General features: G+C 44.9%; 2 protein-coding genes across 4 annotated transcripts; both read right to left on the bottom strand.

Moving 5' to 3' along the window:
* Positions 1–729: 729 nt before the first annotated feature.
* On the bottom strand, positions 730–14,930 carry CDC42 (cell division cycle 42). 3 transcript variants are annotated; one of them, XM_083375451.1, is made up of 6 exons: positions 14,831–14,930; positions 9,830–9,971; positions 9,038–9,110; positions 7,639–7,748; positions 7,169–7,366; positions 730–2,216 (listed from the first exon to the last, which is right to left on the bottom strand). In XM_083375451.1, the coding sequence occupies exons 2-6, from the start codon at positions 9,932–9,934 to the stop codon at positions 2,127–2,129; spliced, it is 576 nt and encodes a 191-aa protein (XP_083231577.1). In that variant the 5' UTR covers positions 9,935–9,971; positions 14,831–14,930; the 3' UTR covers positions 730–2,126. The 3 variants fall into 3 exon arrangements, with proteins under 3 accessions (XP_083231577.1, XP_083231578.1, XP_083231579.1); XM_083375452.1 differs by lacking the exon at positions 14,831–14,930 and adding an exon at positions 12,654–12,917; XM_083375453.1 differs by lacking the exon at positions 730–2,216 and adding an exon at positions 2,250–3,933.
* A 924-nt stretch (positions 14,931–15,854) lies between these two features.
* LOC310647883 (uncharacterized protein C1orf50 homolog) lies at positions 15,855–18,687 on the bottom strand. The gene is made up of 4 exons (XM_083375454.1): positions 18,466–18,687; positions 17,907–17,993; positions 17,479–17,610; positions 15,855–17,191 (listed from the first exon to the last, which is right to left on the bottom strand). Exons 1-4 carry the CDS (start codon positions 18,625–18,627, stop codon positions 17,006–17,008), a joined length of 567 nt encoding a protein of 188 aa, XP_083231580.1. The 5' UTR covers positions 18,628–18,687; the 3' UTR covers positions 15,855–17,005.
* Positions 18,688–18,699: the final 12 nt, after the last annotated feature.

Here is an 18,699-nt window from a genome sequence, read left to right on the forward strand (position 1 = left end):
CTGGTCCCCACCCACCCCCGCCGCACACCCGGGCCCAGCTGTTTCGTGGGTCTTTCCAGAAAACCTCTTGTTGATGTAAACAACTTGGCAGCCGGTCCTTGAGATGCAGCCAAGGCTGTTCCGGAAAGTTGCTGGAAATATAAACGACTAGATTTGGAGGCTTCTGGATTCAGCCAGACCTCCCCTAAAATTATATATTCCACAGCAGAAATTTGGGGATGGGGGGGGGGCAGAAATGGAGAAAGAGCTGTCTAAACCGGCTCAGTTCCCCCACCTAGTGGTTCTTTTTTCCAAAAGTGCAGAGCGGAGCTTCGCAATTTTAAGTTCCAACTTTGCTGTTCGGAAAAAAAAGCACACTCCGCAGACAAACTTTATTAGAACTGTCCCGGGGTTTTATCTAATCCGGTGTCAGCTCCTTTAAAGACGGGCGGACTTCCAACATCCAGAATCCCCCAGCCAAGCCTTGCTTCGGCGTGGTGGTGACTGACCACACACGTACGCAGAGTTTTCATTCAACCGTTTTCTAAACGGGACGACGTCAGCTAAGAAGAGCCCCAGTCAGCAGAGATCCGAATGAACTGGGAGATCCAAATGAATGCCAGGGGAGGGAGGAAAGATTTCAGCAGCTGGAGACATTTTTTAAGTGGATATTGGGCTTATTTTAAAGAGACAAAACCCGAGATGCCAAGGAAGGAAAGGGTAAGTAAAAAAAACTATGCTTAGCCGGGCTTGTGAAGATAGGTTTTATGTTTAATACATCTGGAGGGGGGGAAAAAGGCATATACAAAGAACTCAAGACATGGAGAGGGGAAATAAGCATCGGTTCAACACTAAGGAGTCTAGAAGAATTAGAATCTGGGCAGATCTGAGAAGTTATTAAGCCAGGGTGTATTTGGGGAAGATCCCGATGACCGCTGGAGTTTAAGAGATCCCCACCCATCAGGAGACCGAGGATGGGGCCTGGTTTGATCACCGCTTCTGCCAGCCTTCACCCTACGCTACTGTCATTATCTTCTCCTCCGCCTCTCTTCCGATGCAAAACCCACACAGCGAGTTTGCTAGCTTCCCACTCTTGCCACAGCTGAAGGCAGAGACACGTCATATTGCTGATGGCAAGAAGCCTCCGCTTACCAAGAGAAGGGATGGAGGAGGGACAAACCCCAGAAATGGCCTTTAATAAAAGCAGGCTCTTCTCTCTTTTCCATTAAACAGCTCATATATTGCCAGGTGTGCTGGTTTGCTTTCGTTTTTTCGGAACTCAACTGACAAGAACAAAAACAAAAAAAAAACCACCTCAAAAGCATCAGCAATTGGCAAAAAGGGGTGGGATTCCCCCAGTGGGAACAAACGCGCGCAGACACACAGACACACACAAAAGCTTTTGGCTGAACGGACCGATGACGACGGGCTAACTGAGGTTTTGTGTCTTCCAAAAGAGAGGGCCGAGGTTCCCGACTGCTTTGGAGGAAAGAAGGGGAAACGAGAGCGCCAAGCAAGGCAACTTCAGAGGAGATGAACACACACCTCCCGACAAAAGGAGCACCATTTTCGGGACGGTCACTCTCGGCTCGCAGAATCTCCCCCAAGGACTGAAGCCTGCTCAACCCTTCAGTTGGAAGCTGGCTCCAAAAATAACACAACGGGCTCCAAAAATACGGCCAGCCTAGCAGGATGGAAGAGGGTCTCGAAAGCTAGAGACTTAAGAATTAGTCTGTTACAGGAAGAACAAAAATCATTTAAGCATGCCTGAATCTCAAAAACAAAACGCAAAAACAAATTCAACAGTAACCCAAAAAAAAAAAGAAGAACAAAAAAAACCCCTGGTACTAATAATCAGTGCCGAGATACGTTACTCTACGTTGGGTTTTTAAAAGAATTAAGTCTAACTGAAGGGCACTGGAAGAAAAAGGCTAACGGGTTCGCCTTTCGCACAGAGAGCGTGATGGGGGAAAGGGTGCGCGGCATTTTGTCATTATTGCAAAAAAAAAAAGTTTTTTTTTTTTAAAAAAAATGAAAATATTGGAAAAATCTGACTCTTTTTTTTTTAGTTTCGATTTCAACATTGCTTTTAGTATGACATCAACACCAGGCTTGGCAGGAGGGGCCGTGAAGAGGCAAGAAGACGTTCATAGCAGTGCACACCTGCGGCTCTTCTTCGGTTCCGGGGGCTCCAGAGCAGCCAGTATCGCTTCGTCAAATACATTCTTTAGTCCTTTCTGAAAAGGGGCAAAGAGAAAGGGACGGTCTCATTGTCTGGGTTATTCAAAGCAAACAGAATTTAAAACAAACAAACAAAAAAAAATACCCAACAAAGACAAAATTAAAACTGAAGTTCGGAGGAAAACGGGGGGGGGGGGGACTCTGCTATGAAGCAATATTCCTAGCCGGGTGTGCTTTTATGGATTTAATTACGGCCTGGACCGAGGTGGCGTTACTGAAAAGCAGCTTGAAGCTTTAAGATGCGAAGGGCCCCCCCCCGATGCTTCAAAGGCAAGGAAGTAAGCCCGAGCACCCCCCAAATTTGAAAATCTTGGAGAGAGAGAGAGAGAGAGAGAGAGAGAGAGAGAGAGAGAGAGAGAGAGAGAGAGAATGGAGCTGGCACTCGCTGATTGCACAGGAGCGTGTGGAGAAATGAAAGCAAGCGTGTCCGATCTTCACCTTTTGAGAAGCAATGTGTGTGACACGGGGGGGGGGGTTTGGAAAGAAAGGAGAAGCGAGTCTAGGGAAAGTGCCAACCAGGTTAGATCAGAAGCAAGTGAGAACGTGGGGTCCTTCCCCCCCGCCCCCCCCCCCAAAAGTTTGCTGGAAGACCCCGATCGATCGGCAGTTACTGAAGCAGCAAAGGAGGACGCAGAAAGAAGTGGATGGTGTAGTCAAACCCGGTCCAGCGTGAGAGCGCAAAGGTGTTAAAAGTGAAGCAAATGAACAACAGACAGGAATAATGCTTCATCAGGCATTTATACAAACAGCTATTTTTTTTTTAATTTTGAAATGTTCAGGTACTACAATTGGAGATCATTTCCTTTCTTTGGACAACAGAGGTCAAAAAAAGTGTGACGTTTCTTTCCCCCCCCCACCCCCCAGAGAAAAGCTTTACATGTTTACAGTGCAAGCTTTAAAGAAGGAATCCAAGTGATTATCACCACGTCCCTGGAAAACAGATGTCGGCCCTCGTCAAAGGAGCGTGCGCTCCAGACACACACACACACACACACCCCCAGGACCCCAACAAACATTGCACGACACCACAAACAACCAAAAGTATAGCAAAAACCCACTGCACGGAGGGGGAAAAATCATTTTAGTATTACTTGCAGGTCAGCATGTCAGGTACAATCATCATGCAAATACAGTTGAGAGAGAAAGAGGAGAGGAGAGGAAGGAGGGAGGGAGGGAGGGAGGGAGAGAAATAAGATTGTACAGTCTTTTTCATTGAGATATAAAAATCCTACCATTTTTTTCAATTATTCCTCCCAATTTTTTTTAAATTATTCTAAGCAAAGCTACCACGGCATCTCCGAGACCTACTCGTATACGCTTATTAAAGAGCCAGCACATTTTCACGGTTCTATTTTCATATTTCATAGCCACACCCATTTTTTATTTTTATTTTTTTAAAAAAGCAGTATCTAATCCCTTCCCAGCCCTCAAAGCTAATACAGAGTTTGCTCTAAGACATTAAGTAAAGACACGGCTTCTTTCTTTCGTTCAGGATGGTTTTATTGGCGGTGATGGCGTTGTTGTTGTTTTTTTCAACCAACTTTCTACAGCAGGATAGAGGAAGCGGCGACAAGAAAGGAGGAAAGGAAGAAGAAGAAGAAGAAAAAAAAAGAGGAAGCTGTTTTAGAATATACAGCATTTCCGTTTGGGTTGAGTTTCCGGGGGTTCGAGAGCAGCTAGGATAGCCTCATCAAATACATTCTTCAGACCTCTCTATAAGACAGAGGGGAAGGAGAAAAAGATAGCAGCCTGGTTAGAGGTTTAGAGACACACACACACACGAGCACACAGGCTAGCAAGCAGATTCAAAGAGCATTCAGGAACAAAAGGTGAAGGAGATTTACTTTGGGCACAAAGTAGATCTCTGGAGGAAGAAAGGGGAGGCAAGCAGAGCACAGGGGGCTAGCATGCGTTCTACCTGAACACCAGCCTCCACGGCTCTAAACGGAGGTCTTTACTTAAACGTGACCTTATAGTCTTCTTGGCTCTAGTCTAAAGCACATCCACAGAGGGGAGGAAAACGACCTGATTTTGTGTGGTTGGAGGCTTAAAAAAGGAGCCCAGGCCCAAAGGACTCTCGTTCTACTCGAAAGCGCTTGACGATACCACTAGCGTCAGCCCCACGAGCCGCAGTGGTTTCTTCACCGCTTACCAGCAACCAGCTCCCTCGACAGAAACCAACCAGGTTTCTGTGTGAAAACATTTGCTACTGCAATGCGTTGCCAAAATTTACTGGATAGGGTGAACCAGCTGTCAAAGGGTGGCCGTTTCCAAATAATTAATTAATTAATAATAATAATAATAATAATAATAATAATAATAATAATAATAATAATAATAATAATAATAAAAATAATAATAAAAATAATAAAAATAATAAAAATAATAAAAATAATAATGATGTTGGAAGGGACCTTGGGGGGAAATCTAGTCCAACCCTCTGCTCAGGCAGGAAACCCTATATCATTTCAGACCAACGGCTGTCCAGTCTCTCCTTAAAAACTTCCAGCGTTGGAGCACCCACAACATCTGGAGGCAAGGAGTTCCACTGATTAATTGTTCTGTCAGGAAGTTTCTCCTTAGTTCCAGGTTGCTTCTCTCCTTGGTTAGTGTCCATCCGTTGTTTCTTGTCCTGCCTTCGGGTGCTTTGGACAATTGCTCGACTGCCTCTTCTTTGGGGCAATTCTTCACTTACTACTCTCAGCACACACACCCCTCTCAGAGTTACTCTCTTGTAAGATGGGAATCTATGCAGATACGATTGATAAAATAAATAATCTGCGCTCTGGTTTTAATATTTCAACCCTCCACACGCAAAGTAAAATTAGAGAAAGAAAGTTTTTCCAACAGCTGTTCCCGTACAACTGGAACGCTGCTACCCACGAAGGTGTTAATTTGCTACAGAGACCCATACTTCCAGGGGAAACTAATTACATTCCTGTTTAGACAGCTCCCTCCCAATTTTCTGGGGCGAGCAAATTCAACCTCTGGGATTCTCAGTCAACTCCAGCAGTTGCAGACATCCCAGTAATAAGACAGAAAACATAACAAAACAAAAATAATGGTTCAAATAAAACGCCTTGCGTCTGTGGGCAACAGCCACATCAGCACGCAAAGTCCCGATCTGCAGCAAACAGGCTGTTTTCCAAGAAAAGAAACACCACTGCCGTAGCCAGCTGTGAAACTGGATCTGTCTAAATCTACCGTGAGATATATCGGCATGAGCTGAGAATCTTTTATGACCTGTCTCCAGAAAAGCTTTCAAGTATGGTTCAGGTGTGCATCTATTTATGAAAAAGCTTTCTAAAAGCTCGTTTTCCAAGAGAAATGAGAATTTTGGAGTTTTAGGGCCAACTGACGTCTCCTAGGAAGCTAATGTGACATGAAACAAGCAATTTATTCTAGGCTGTACGTAGCCACAACACTTGAAATCAAGAAAGAAACATGATTCTGTTTCTTTTTACTTCTGTTTGGTTTTCTATTCTTCTTATTATTATTATTTCCCCTTCTTTATGTGCATTAAAACAAGAACAACTTTCTTTTAAAGCTAACCACATCGGCAAAGGCTTTCCTTCCTACCCAAGTGCGAGAATTAAGTTCCTCTGTACGCACCTTGATTTCTGCTGTTTATTTTACACTTTGCACTCCAAAAGGCCAAGCTCCCTCTCAAAAATAGGTCTAAATACGGGAGAAACACTCTCTGTCTCCAGCCCCACCCCCTTGAAGAAAATACTTCCAAAGCTTCCCCTCGCTGACACTATAATGTGGTCCAGGTAAGACTTCAGTTACAGGTAGTCCTCGACTTAACAGCGGTTCACTTAGCGACCGTTTGAAGTTACAACGGCCCTGAAAAAAAGGGGCTCGTGACTATTTGTCACACTTTAACTGAACAGATGCAGCGATTCCCTCAACCCCTGCGGCAAGGAAGTTCGTTTAAACGGGGCAAAATCCACTGAACAAACGTCTCGCTTAGCCACGGAAAATTGGGGCTCCATTGCGCTGGTTAAGTCAAGGACTACCTGCCCTTTATTCCCCACGTCGCCCTCTTCGTGCCGGATGAGAACTCCGAGGGCTACGATTCAAAACTGTGGGTTAACACCACCCCTTTGGCTGTCCGGTGCTGTTTCCGACAGTGTTTCACAATTGTGGGGCTGTGTTTGTGTTCATCAGGCACACTTTGAAACTCAGGCAGTTGCCCCCCCGCCCGCCCTATCCTCCATCCCACCAAATTCACCTGCCGTATCACCATCGTCGCCCCTCCCTGTCTCCTGCCATGGCTGACCCTTTCCTCTAGGAGCCCTGCACTAAGAGAGCACAGGCAACCACCCAGACCCCACGACAAATGCCCTTTCTACTGGCATCCCAGGCCACAATCCTAATGAGACACCCAGTTGAAATCCTGCAGGGTGAGGCTGACAGAGATTCGGGGTTGTCCGACAAGCCCAACCGCTTGTTTCAAGCTGCCACCTCCTCCTCCTCCTCCTCCTCCTCCTCCTCCTCCTCCTCCTCCTCCTCCTCCTCCTGCCTTGGCAATTATCCGATTTGTCTACAAAGAGCTCAGGATACTGAGGTACCAGCTCCACCGGCAATCGGGTTTCAAATCAGTGGGAAATTAAATAGGAATGGTTGAACTTATGTTTTCGGTGCTGTAATGGTTAATGGACGGTGACCCCACCCTCGTTGTTTGCTCTCTGCGATCCAGTTTGCTAGGTGGTTGTCTTCTTGTTGTTTTTTTTTACACTGGCTGCAAAAAATTGCTCCAAAAGATTTGCCGAGTGATCGGATTCCTACAGTCGGTTTCTGAAAGCTGCACAAAGCCGACGACGACGACGAGAACCTTCCGAGAGGAATTTCAAACCTGCCAAGCCCCGTCGCCCTCTGAGCTTTCTTCCCCCCTCCCCCCTGCTAACAACAGCCACGCAGATGGATTTAAAGAGGGGGGGCTTACTTGTGTGAGCGCAGAGCACTCCACGTATTTGACAGCCTTCAAGTCCCGCGCCAGTTTCTCCGCCGCCTCGGGAGTGATGGGCTTCTGCTTATTCTTGGCAAGCTTCTCAATAGTGGAGGGGTCGTCTCTGAGATCAATCTGCGTCCCGACAAGCAGAAACGGAGTCTTCGGACAATGGTGAGTGATCTCAGGGACCCACTGAAGAGGAAACAAACGTACCGGTCACAATGTAAAAAATCAACCACACGAAGGAAACGCCGGGTTGCGGCCAGGAGGGTTAAAAGCCGCGACGGAAGAGAATAGTTGTAGCTCAGGATGGAAGGGTGGAGTCCGTCCCAAATCGTGGTTCTTTCCCTTGCAGACGGTTCATAACCAAGCTGGTTCAATATCCTAGCTTGGTAATGAAAGGTCCTCCGAGGGAACACCACGGATTGAAAACATTTGCACGTTTGCGGGCTGGACACCCTCACCTTTTCCTTAACGTTCTCAAACGAAGAGGGCGACACCACAGAGAAGCAGACCAGAAATACATCTGTCTGTGGGTAGCTGAGGGGCCGTAATCTGTCATAATCTTCCTGTCCTGGGGGGGAAAAAATAAAAGAGACCGACATTAGAAACCTGGTCACGGGGTGGAGGAAAGGGTAGAAAGAACAAAATTTTACCTAGGTATACAGGAAGTCCTAGATTTATGACAATCGACCCCCCCAAAAAAATCTGATGTTGCTAAGTGAGAAATTTGTTAAGTGACTTTTCTCCCGTTTTACGACCTTTCTCGCACACACAGTTGTTAAGTGGATTGCTTCGGGACACTGCAACCGTCATAAATACGAGTCAGTTGCCAAGCGTCTGAGTATTGATCACCTGATCCTGCGAGATGCTGCAACAGTCGTGTGAAAAATAGTCGTAAGTCACTTTTTTACAGTGCGGTCGTAACTTCGGTCACGAAAGAAACGGGTGTTAAGTCAAGGACTATCTGTACCTCTGTTAGAATTTGAACTCTGATAGGTCAGTCTGAGAAAGGAATTCTTACTGAACGAGATTCCAGCAAAATTGCTTTCTCTTCTTTCAGGTGACTCAAAGGGAAGCATCCACTTCCACCCATGACTCAAGAATTCCAAACGATACCATGTAAATTAGCAGGATGCAGTTCCCAGAATAAAATTTAGTCGCACTTTCAGATTGTTGCTTCTTAACAGGAAGAATGGCACAGTTATCTGCCCTTGGGCAGAAAAATCAAGGCTTACTCCAAGGTCAGACACGACATGCTGTCATTCTCCACTTTCTCCGGAGAGATCAAGGCCACGCTTGGTAAATAAATTTAGCGTTGCAGATCGCTACCTATTCCCCATAGAAGCAGAGGGAGTTCCACTTCTGAGAAAGCTGTACATTCCCTAAACATTTCCTTACCATCTGGGGATCTGCCACACTTGCAAACTGAGATCTATGCAATGCAGGAAATGACAGCTATAGTCATCCTATGTGTCAGTTCCCAACTAAGAAATTCTGGTGGATTCACTCAGTGTATTCATGAGGCTGGAAGGGATTTTAAAGAGGATACAGGAGAGAAGCAAGAACTATCCACCAAGTAATATTTTATTCCTTCCCTCTGCTAGAGAGGCTTCCAAAACAGCTTACAAATTAATTAAAACTTAGTCCCACATAAGGACAAGGGGGTGGAAAGGGACAACAAACAAACTAGCATTCTTTATACTATACTAGTTTGGGCAGATATAACATTACTCTGATATTTGGCATACTTATAAACTGACGTTTATTAAAAAAAAATCAACAGTCAATCAAGCTGTGCTATAGCAACTACAACGCAGGTCACCTTCTTCATCAAAGGATGAACAGTCAAAAAGCAGTTACCTGCTGTATCAAACAGGCCTAAGGTGTATGGCTCCCCGCCAATCATCACTGTTACAGCATAGTTATCAAACACCTGGAGAGTTAATAGAGAAGAAACAACTTTCAGAACCAATTATTCTCTTCCAAACACAAAACATACCTGGGACTCAAAATCAACTATTTATATAGAAATATGAACCTGTTAAGAAATCCATCGCTAATGGGTTTCAATAACCGTCCAATCAAGTTGGGAAAAGCAATTATCTCCTTTCAAAGCTTGCTACCACCAAGTTAATCAGCGAAATGTATCCTTAACCAACAGGCAACAACAACAACGGTGACCACAGGACCCTAACCCTGTTCCACTTGGAACCATTATTTCTAATCAAACAATTAAGTCAACATGTAATTACAATACAATACAAGGTTCCCACCTACAAATCAAAGGCCTTTTAAGAAAAACTAACATTCTGGCATTTGACATTTTAAAATACAATGTTGTTACAGATTAAATACCAGGAAACTGAATGCTAGATTTTCCTTAAGCCTGAAAACTAGTCAGTCGGTCACTCACTCAGGCCAACCCAGTTCATAAGGTGGGTGGGTGTTGTGGGGAAAACTAGGAGACAGAAGCATTAGGTATATTTACTGCCTTGATTTCTGTATAAAAAAAGGCAGGAATAAAAATTTAAACTAAGCAGACGGTGGCCATGTGCTATGGTCAGTATTCATGTGTGTCTAATTAGCAGTGCCATAGTTCTCTGTTCTTTAGCTTTGTACAAGAAAAAAGGAAAGTAACACCTTTTTACTCACCGTTGGTACATATTCAGAGGGAAATTTATTTGTTGTATAAGAAATTAGAAGACATGTTTTACCAACAGCACCATCTCCCACAACGACACACTTAATTGTCTGCATAGTTCACGTTTCTTGCTATAACAGGTCCAAAATTAATCTGGGGGGAAAAACAGTATGTAATGTAATTGCGTGAAGGATAGAAAATATTTTTTTAGCATTGCATTTTCTTCATAGGCCTCTCAAGATATTCAGCTACAGTGATAGAAACCCCCCCCCCCAAAAGCAGATCAAAGAGAACGGGATCATGAAGGGGAGATTAAAACCATTTTCCCCACATAATCTAGCTGATTATAAGATTCCAAATTATACTTTAGCTTTGTTCCCTCACAAGGAAAGTTCCAGGAAATCCCACAACAAATTTGCTGTTCACAAGGGATCCTGGGCGGTAGAAACATTGATGAAAAGGCTCTAACTCATGACCAACAAGAAGCTGAAAGCTCTCTTTTTCCCCCTCAAACAGAAAATGCCAGCATTTGCATAACAAGCCTTGTACAAGTTTTTCTATAAAGCAGGAATATGAAACAAGAGGTTATGTAGTACAATGCAAGTAAGTTATATTACACATTGTGCAGTACAATGTAAAACTTTCATTCTTCGTAGTAGCTCTAAAATTCATGCCAAAGTTAGAATTTGGTTTTAACCATGAGAACTTTCCTTCCTGTTTTTGCAAGTAGGCCCTCAGAGGTAACAATCACATCCCAGCTTATGTCTATCATTTGTACATTACACCAAAGAACATGCTTTTTCAGGATGCTGAAATCTACCAACCCCAAAATCCTTGCGCATTTTTAAAATTCTGCTACAAGTCATCCAGAGGTTCTTAGAAGTTGGCTCATTCGTCATGTAAATGTAGAGACGAATTATTTTTAACAGCAGATTTATACCAAGTAACGACAATACTGTACAGCCCCTCCTATTAATGGGAGTGTCCCTCTACATCACTGAACTTTGACTGGTTTCTTTTCATGTTTCTTAACATCAACAGGCACAGCCACAAGGAAGCAGAGCTGCAAAAGTACTGGAGACTATTGATATTGCATTTTAGGGAATTGGAGTAAATAATAATCATAATAAAAGCTTGCTAAGACTTCTTTAATATTAGAGTCTCATCAAGACACATCTCCCCAGTATATGATTATTTTCTTCTGTTATGCAGCCACAGTAAACCTGGCCTATTTGTTTGTACACAAACTTTACTCTCCATTGTGGTACAACATCTACACACTTCTGATTATTTTTCACTCAGTTTGTTACATTTGTTACATTTCACCTTAAAATGGAAATGTTCATTTTTAAGAGTGTAAACAAAAATGGGTAACAAATATATGGATCTCCACTCTGTCAGAAAAGGTTAAAATAAGCCTCTTTTAAAATTCAACAAGTCATAGAAAATCTTCTTCTTGTGCCATATCCGTTATCGGACGTTGGCGATCATGTTTTTATCAGCAGCCAAACAAAATAGTGCTGCTGAGTTTTGCCCAAACCAGTCCCTTAGATTTTGAAGCCAGGATGTCCTTCTTCTGCCTAGACCTCGTTTCCCTTCCATCTTTCCCTGGAGGATTAAATGGAGCATGGCGTATTTTTCTGGATGTCCCACCTGTCCGAAATATTCTAACTTTCGTGTTTTAATTGTTTTGATGATTACCCTCGGCTTTTCCAAGCGGCTTATCACCCCCTCATTTCTGATCTTGCCAACCCAGCTTAGAAAATGAAGAAGCTAAAGTGCTCTAAGTCTTTTTAGAATTCAAACAGACAACCAACACCTGTCACATAACAGCCCAGATGGATTTTTCATCTACTGATAAGACGAAAAAAAAAATCTGGATTGTGGACATTGTCTGGAGACAGAAGAATAGAAGAGGAAAAAATGGGGAAAGTCGTAAAGTAATAAATATCTGCAAACAGAAGTAGAACAACTGTGGCAAAAGAAAGCAAAGTTAGTACCAATAGGAATAGGCGCCTTGGGTGCCATCCCAAAACATCTGGAGCACCACCTGAGCACTGACAAAATTCCCATCAGTCAACTGCAAAAGCCACTTTAGGGAAAGAAATCTTGAAATTGCCTTTGCAACACTATCCTATCAACGTTTTGCTTCTTATAAGGCAGCTTTCTCCACAAATGTACAGGAGAGAGAGAGTGTATACAATATGGTTGAAATTGGACAGCCTACATCCAGTATTGAGCAATATCTAATTCTTAGCACATGTACAATTCCAGTAACTGCAAAATATCATAGGATTCATTACAAAGCAAATTTAATGATTGCTATCCATCTCTTGACATTTAAGCTGGGACTAAAAAACTGTTTATTACATATTCTGCACAGAAGTTGAACAACTCCTGAAAGGTTTTATCATGACATGTTTGAACACATTTTTTCCAAAACAGGGTGAATATCTAAATGGTATTAAGACTCAGGTCGAAACGACTGATCAGAGAAGCCAATCAACACAAAGGAATATGAGGGAGGACCAATCAACAGGCTGATTGATCTTCCTTCCCACTCACCAACACAAACTAATGGGCAGAAATTTTCCAGCCCTCTGAGCAAACGCAAACAAAACGTAAGCAAACCAGAAACAAAAGTAGATTTGCAATCCCTCAAGTTACTTGCTCTCCTGCTTTATGCCTGTCTGGCAACCGGACTGGGACAGAGAAACCAACTTTTGCAGGCACTTAGCCCACCCACTCCTCCCCCTCTCGGAGGCCAGCCTTCAAATCAGCCAAGGTAACATTAAGGGCTCCTTTCACTTCAGTGCCATCTCAGGCTACGCTTACCTTCAAAACCTCTCCCTATCTCTTTCCTTCACACAATTCGGTCCACACAACCCCAATCCGGATCGGTAATAAAACCTAAGCTTCGGTGTGGCCCATTGGGAGTGCTTCGTATGTCAAGGAACAACACAGAAACTCTTTCTTATTCTCCTGAGATGGGGAACAAAATGAGGACTTTCTAATTCAGAGGTGTTTTTTTTTATATGAGAACTTTTCAGCTTAAAAACAAGACACAAACTTTATGTTATAAATACAGAGAGCTACTTCAGGTTCAATCTACAAAGAGTAATAGTTTAATTGAAGGCAAGGTAGCTTCACTTTTTTCAGAATGTCCAAAATATGAATTCAAAATATTGACCTAAACAAAATATTATGAGACAAATTATATACTGAGTTCATTCATAAAGAATACCAAGGAGACTTCAGTTTTAGCTCTCTACAAATATTATATACTTCTAAGGAGCAATCATTAAAGGGCTATCATTTCCACATTACTGGTGAGCCAATCTATTTGAATATGTAGAAAACTGTTTAAAAATGCTCAAATTCAAAACTCACTATGTCATTATGTAAGAGAATTCACTTTTACGATTCCTATAACTGCTTGCTTAAATACTAGTTACCAATATAACTGTATAATCTGCATTTATGCTGTTGGGTCCCCTAAATTATTTCTAAATTAAAGGCATTAGTTATTCTTTATCCTAGATCAAGAAAATAAATGGACAAACTATAAAAATTCTATAGGATTAAAGGAAAATAGCGCTGTTTAAATCAGAGCTTTTACAATCCCTTTACTTCTGATCTTGAGAAATATCATGCAAGATATTCAAGTTAGTGATGACATAGTATAATCCTGTTTTTAACCTACGAAATACAAGGCTACAGACCCATCCTTGAGACAGTGGGGTTGAAAAGCTGCAGAAGCCTCCTCTACAGTAATGAGAAGACCTCACAGATGCAAATTTGCATGTGGTAGAGGAGCAAAACTTGAAATGCTGCCATTTTGCCTGCTCTCATTCAGGCAAAAGAAAATATGTCAAATATTTTACCAGCCGTAAATCTCCCATTAGGCAGACCATGGGCAAATTTAGCAACTTTTAAGACTTGTGGATTTGGCCGCCTGAGAATTCTAGGAGCTGAAGTCCACAAAACTTAAGTTGCCAAGTTTGCGGACCCCAGAGGCAGGCCATTACATTTTGGGTATATACAACATACATTCAGTACTGTACAGGGAGGGCTATTTCCACCCTAAATTAATTGGCAGTTTATATCCCCAGTGTAAAAAACAGGAGTGACATTCGCGGACAATGCAAAAGAGCACTTTGTTCACGTTTAAACCTGTTGAGATGTCAACGGGGAGGCTGAGCAGGGCTGGTGCAGCCCAGCAGAAGTGGGCGAAACCCCCTGCTGGCCTCTCTGTCTGCTGCCCAGCCAGGGCCCTATAGAGAAGCCCCCTCCCCACTGCCATACCTGCAACCGGGCCCCTTTCCTAAAAAACCCCCACCAGCCCCATCTTGCCAAGCCAGGAAAGGAGGAGGAGGAGGGAGGGAAGGATATGGAGGGAAGGCAGGAAGGCCTCTCTTCCCAGCCGCCCCCTCCTCCGCGACGGACCCCTCCCCCTGCCCTTCTCTTACCCTCCCTCCCCCAGCGCCGGAAGAGAGGCCGATCCCTCCCGCGGCCCCGCTCTCTATGGCCTTCCGGGCCTCCTCCTCCTCCTCCTCGCCCCCTTCCTGGAGGGGGGGAGGGGGGAGAGAATACAGGAAGGCACCTCCGCCCCGCCCCCACGGGAGACCCCCACTCGGCCGGCCTTGTGTTTGCACACACGCACACACGCACACACACACGCACCCCGGTTGGCCCCTCCAGAGCGCCTCCCTCCCCGCCCGATCTGCGTGCCTAACTCCAGGGCCCATCCTCCCCAGCCGCCTCCCGCCGTCGGTACCCCGCCTCCCGTCCTCCCCGCGCGAGGACAGGCCGCGGGGAGGATGGGCGTTGTAGTCCCCCGGCCCGATCCGGCGCCCCCTCCCCCTTCCGGTAGCGGCGCCCCTCCCCCACCCCCCGGGAAAGGGCCGAGCTGCCCTCCCCCACCAAGGCCGAGCGCCCCGGGGGCATCGCGGCGGCCGCCTCCCCTCCTCCGACCGGGCCGAGAGTCTCCGCCGCCGCCGCCGCCGCCTCACCTCAGAGCGCTGCTCCGCCGGGCGTTGGCAGCTCGCTGCGGGGTCTCCTCGCCTGGGCAGCAAGGGCGGGCGGGCGGGCGCGCTGACGTCACCGCGTCCCTGCAGAGGCGGGGCTTGAGGCGGCGCGAGGGGAAAGGCCCGCTCCTCGCCGGCCCCGCCTACCGAGGAGGCCCCTCCCTCCGCTGCGCGCCGCATCTGCGGCGGGTGGACTGGGCCGGCAGGGGGCGCTTCGCACGTAGGTAAGCGCAAAGGCTAGTAGTGTATGCATGTATGCACACACACACACATATATGCATGTGTATATGTATACACCCCCAAAGGTTACAGTACCTGCATGTACGTTTGCATATATCTGCATCTATGCCTCTGCGTGCATATAAACACTTGCCTATACACGAATGCGAGATGCAGAGTACCTGTATATACTGGACATGCAGAGATATGTCCGTGTGGCTGTATGAATTGCATACACAGAAACGCACAGGCGTATGCATGCCCCTGTGTGGGCTAGATACAGTGTGTATGTATTGCATACATGCATGCCTCTGTGTGGACACACTTACATGCTAGATGTGTGCACGTAAGTATATACGTATTTTATATGCTGTACACCCTCATTTAGCTGCCCAGGCAGGGTATATTCCTATTTTGCTACCTGTGGGGGAAAGATGGCCCTGAGTTGTGCTGCTTTAAAAAGTATCACTTAGTGGTAAAGTCCTCATTTAGTGACTGTTCAAAGTGACGCCACTGAAAAAGTGGCTTTGCGACTGTTTTTCATGCTTACGACCACTTGAAGCTCTGCCATGGTCACATGATCAAAATTCAGATGCTTGGCAACTGACCCGTATTTACGACGGTTGCAGTATCGCCCAGGGATCATGTGATCTCCTTTTGCGACCTTTTGACAAGCTAAGTCAAGGGGGAAGAAGCCAGATCCATTTCACGAACGTGTGACTAATTTAAACATCGCAACCATTCCAGAGAAAAGGCATCTACATTTAGGGATGACTAGAAACCCCTCGTAGACATTTCATTTCATTTTTATTAGATTTTTATTCCATTATTTTTATAAATAATTCAAGGCAGCAACCTTATCCAGCAGTCCTTCAGCCTCCTATTTTCCCAGCAACAACAGCCCTGCGAGGTGGGTTGGGCTGGGAGAAGAAAAAAAAAGAGACTGACACAAAGTCATGTCATTTTGCATAAAACAGGGGGGGAAATACACTCATGGTTTTGATGATTATAGGGGGAAAATTGAAGAAAAGGGAACTTTTTGTAATCAAGCAAGATCATTTTATTTATCTTTGCTGCAAAGGAAATCGGAAACTTCTTTGTATTTTTAAAAATTCTTTCTCACTGCACTTTTGTGTTTACTTTTTTTCCTTCTCTTTCTTTGTTCCATTTCAACTAGTTTATCTTCACTTTTAGGATCTTTAATTTTAATATCCAAAATGTTAGGAACAAGATCTGTTGTCCCATACCAGACATTCAATCCTCAGTGCAATGGGATTCCTAGCTAAACGAAACTCCTAGTTAAATTTCCTTCCTCTGATTAAAAAAAAATAAGACAAAGAAAAACAACTGTGGTTTTCTTTCAGTCCAAAGTACCACACAGGGGCTTATTGGGAAAATGAAAATAAAACCCCCCAAATATGTTCATTCTATAAATAGATAATCTTCTCCAGTGGGAAGGCAAGACATAAATATAATTAACGGTGCATTGTTATCCCACGGAGCACAATCATGTTCGTTGAGGATTTTATCCATGGCAACTGGGTGGGACTAAATGACCTCCAAGGCCCCCTCTTACCTTCTCTGCTGAAGAGCAAGGGGATTCCCATCTTGGGGGAAAAAAGGAGAGACGGTCTTAATCTGAACTGTTCCTTACAGGTGGTGACACGGATCGAGGCTAAATTACTACTTTTTTCGAGCTGCTAAATTATTTTATTCAGGCAGCTGTCCCATCATTAAATGCCTAAAACCGCACGGATGGGGAACTGAAATCCACCCAATTAAAAAAAAAAATCAGCAAATGTTTCCAGATATCCAACAGGAAATTGTCATCGAGTCATTTTGAACCCTCCGTTTCTCAAAAGGCAAGCAAGAGAAGGGGGTTTGCAAAGAGGAGCCCGAACGTCTCCTTAATTTTTCATGGGCACCGGTGACAAACGACCATCACATTGTAAGGCCGCGGAAAGTGGGTTCGCTGCAGGGGGGCAAAACGGTTTGTTGGTCCAGCAGCTTCTCCAGGACGTTGAGCTGGGCGTCTCGCTTCTCCACCTCATCCGAAGGCGTCCAGGAGAGATCGTGCTGCAGTTTGTAGGCGGCGAGAAACTCGCTGGGGCAGCTAGCCCCCCACTCCTAGATGGAAGGGAGAAACGAGCACGTTAAGGAGATCCCTGAAAGGAACAGTGTACGCACCCCACTTTTGCCAATTCTTCTGTAAAAGGAATGGGACTGCAATGAAATGGAAAAATGACCAAACTCTTTGTAGTGGGCCACGAACATCATCATCAGATGCTGGGCTGGGTCTGCAAAGATTGGACAATTCTGGGAGTTGAAGTTGCCAAGGACTTGAGGGTGGAAAAAGATATATTTTTTTTCATCCAGGGTTTATATTGCGCCAGCATTTTTCAGCTTATAAATACCTTTGGGGATAGCAAAGAGAAATAACGTTGGCCAGTTTCTCTCCTGTACAGGTAATAAGTATTTCCAGGTTTTTTCACAAAGTTACAGGCCACATGGTGAAGGTCAGCGTCTCTTTTGGCGTCTTCCAGGACCTACAAAGTAAACAAGGACATATTTTGGGCATAAAAATGGGCCAATCAAACATCGATTTATAATGTTGGGGTACAACTTACAGCCATCCATGTAGTGACCACCTAAAATCATAACAGTACCGAAAAAAGTTCCTGTTAAATTTAAATTACCTAGACAGTTTCTGTTAAAATTAAATTACCGAGACAGGAATTACAACAATGTTTCTCAACCTCGGCAACTTTAAGCTGTGTGGACTGCAACTCCCAGAATTCCCCCAGGATTAATATGACCTTGATAATTCTAATCTGGCATTTACCTTTCTGGCTTGTTCTTGTAAATATCGGATTTGTTCTGCAATGACGGTCAAGCGGCTGCAGGCGTTCGCTCGGACAAATTCATCCGCCTGCGGAAACAAAAGGCCCGCCTCTGAAACAGCAACTCGGGATTGGTGTACGAAATAAAATGAATAATAATAATAACAGCAGTAAGTATTAATGATATATTAATAAAGCGATTTGCAAATTGAAGCTCAGCGATTATGGAAGAAGACGTCAATGGTTCTACCAATTTGTGAATCAAACTGAAGATTAAATCAATATTAATATTAATAATATAAAAAGCCCAGAGGAAGAGCCCCCGAATGCCTGAGGCTGGGAAGAACCAGGTCCTCAGAAATTCCCCTAAGAAGGGAGGGGGCCTGTCGTCTATTGTAAAATTAGGGGTGTGTTTTTTTCCCATTAACCCCAAGTAATAGACTCTTATCGTTGGGATTCCTCCGCCCTAACCCACTAGGTCTCCCCTGGGTTCATTCTGGACACCCCCAGGGGCCGAGATCCCTCGGCACTCTGCACATGCCCAAAGGCACTCTCGCTCACCTTCTCCACGTGCTCGGCCAAGGCCACCAGATCCGACGGCTGCGCCTTCCGAGCCGCGCGGGACAGCTGGAGAGCCTCGGAGGCGCCCCGTCCGATCAGCGCCGAGTTGTCCGGCGGAGGAACCGGGACGGCGGCGAAACCCGCTTCTCCCTCGGCCGCCATTCCCACGGCAGCGTCAGCCCCGCCCACTCCGCTTCCCTATTGGACGCACGCCCGCGCGTCCGGATCGGAGGC

Source organism: Vipera ursinii (genome assembly GCF_947247035.1).
Source record: "Vipera ursinii genome assembly, chromosome: 17".
Lineage (NCBI taxonomy): Eukaryota > Metazoa > Chordata > Lepidosauria > Squamata > Viperidae > Vipera > Vipera ursinii.

Bases quoted from the DNA above. Each gene is read 5' to 3' on its own strand.
- CDC42 (XM_083375451.1), bottom strand. From the start codon at position 9,934: ATGCAGACAATTAAGTGTGTCGTTGTGGGAGATGGTGCTGTTGGTAAA. The intron at 9,111-9,829 runs GTGAGTAAAAAG...TTAACTCTCCAG, and splicing joins CCTCTGAATATGTACCAACG to GTGTTTGATAACTATGCTGT. The intron at 7,749-9,037 runs GTAACTGCTTTT...TTTCCCCCCCAG, and splicing joins AGGCCTGTTTGATACAGCAG to GACAGGAAGATTATGACAGA.
- LOC310647883 (XM_083375454.1), bottom strand. From the start codon at position 18,627: ATGGCGGCCGAGGGAGAAGCGGGTTTCGCCGCCGTCCCGGTTCCTCCG. The intron at 17,994-18,465 runs GTGAGCGAGAGT...TTGTTTCCGCAG, and splicing joins TGGCCGAGCACGTGGAGAAG to GCGGATGAATTTGTCCGAGC. The intron at 17,611-17,906 runs GTAAATGCCAGA...TTTACTTTGTAG, and splicing joins TACAAGAACAAGCCAGAAAG to GTCCTGGAAGACGCCAAAAG.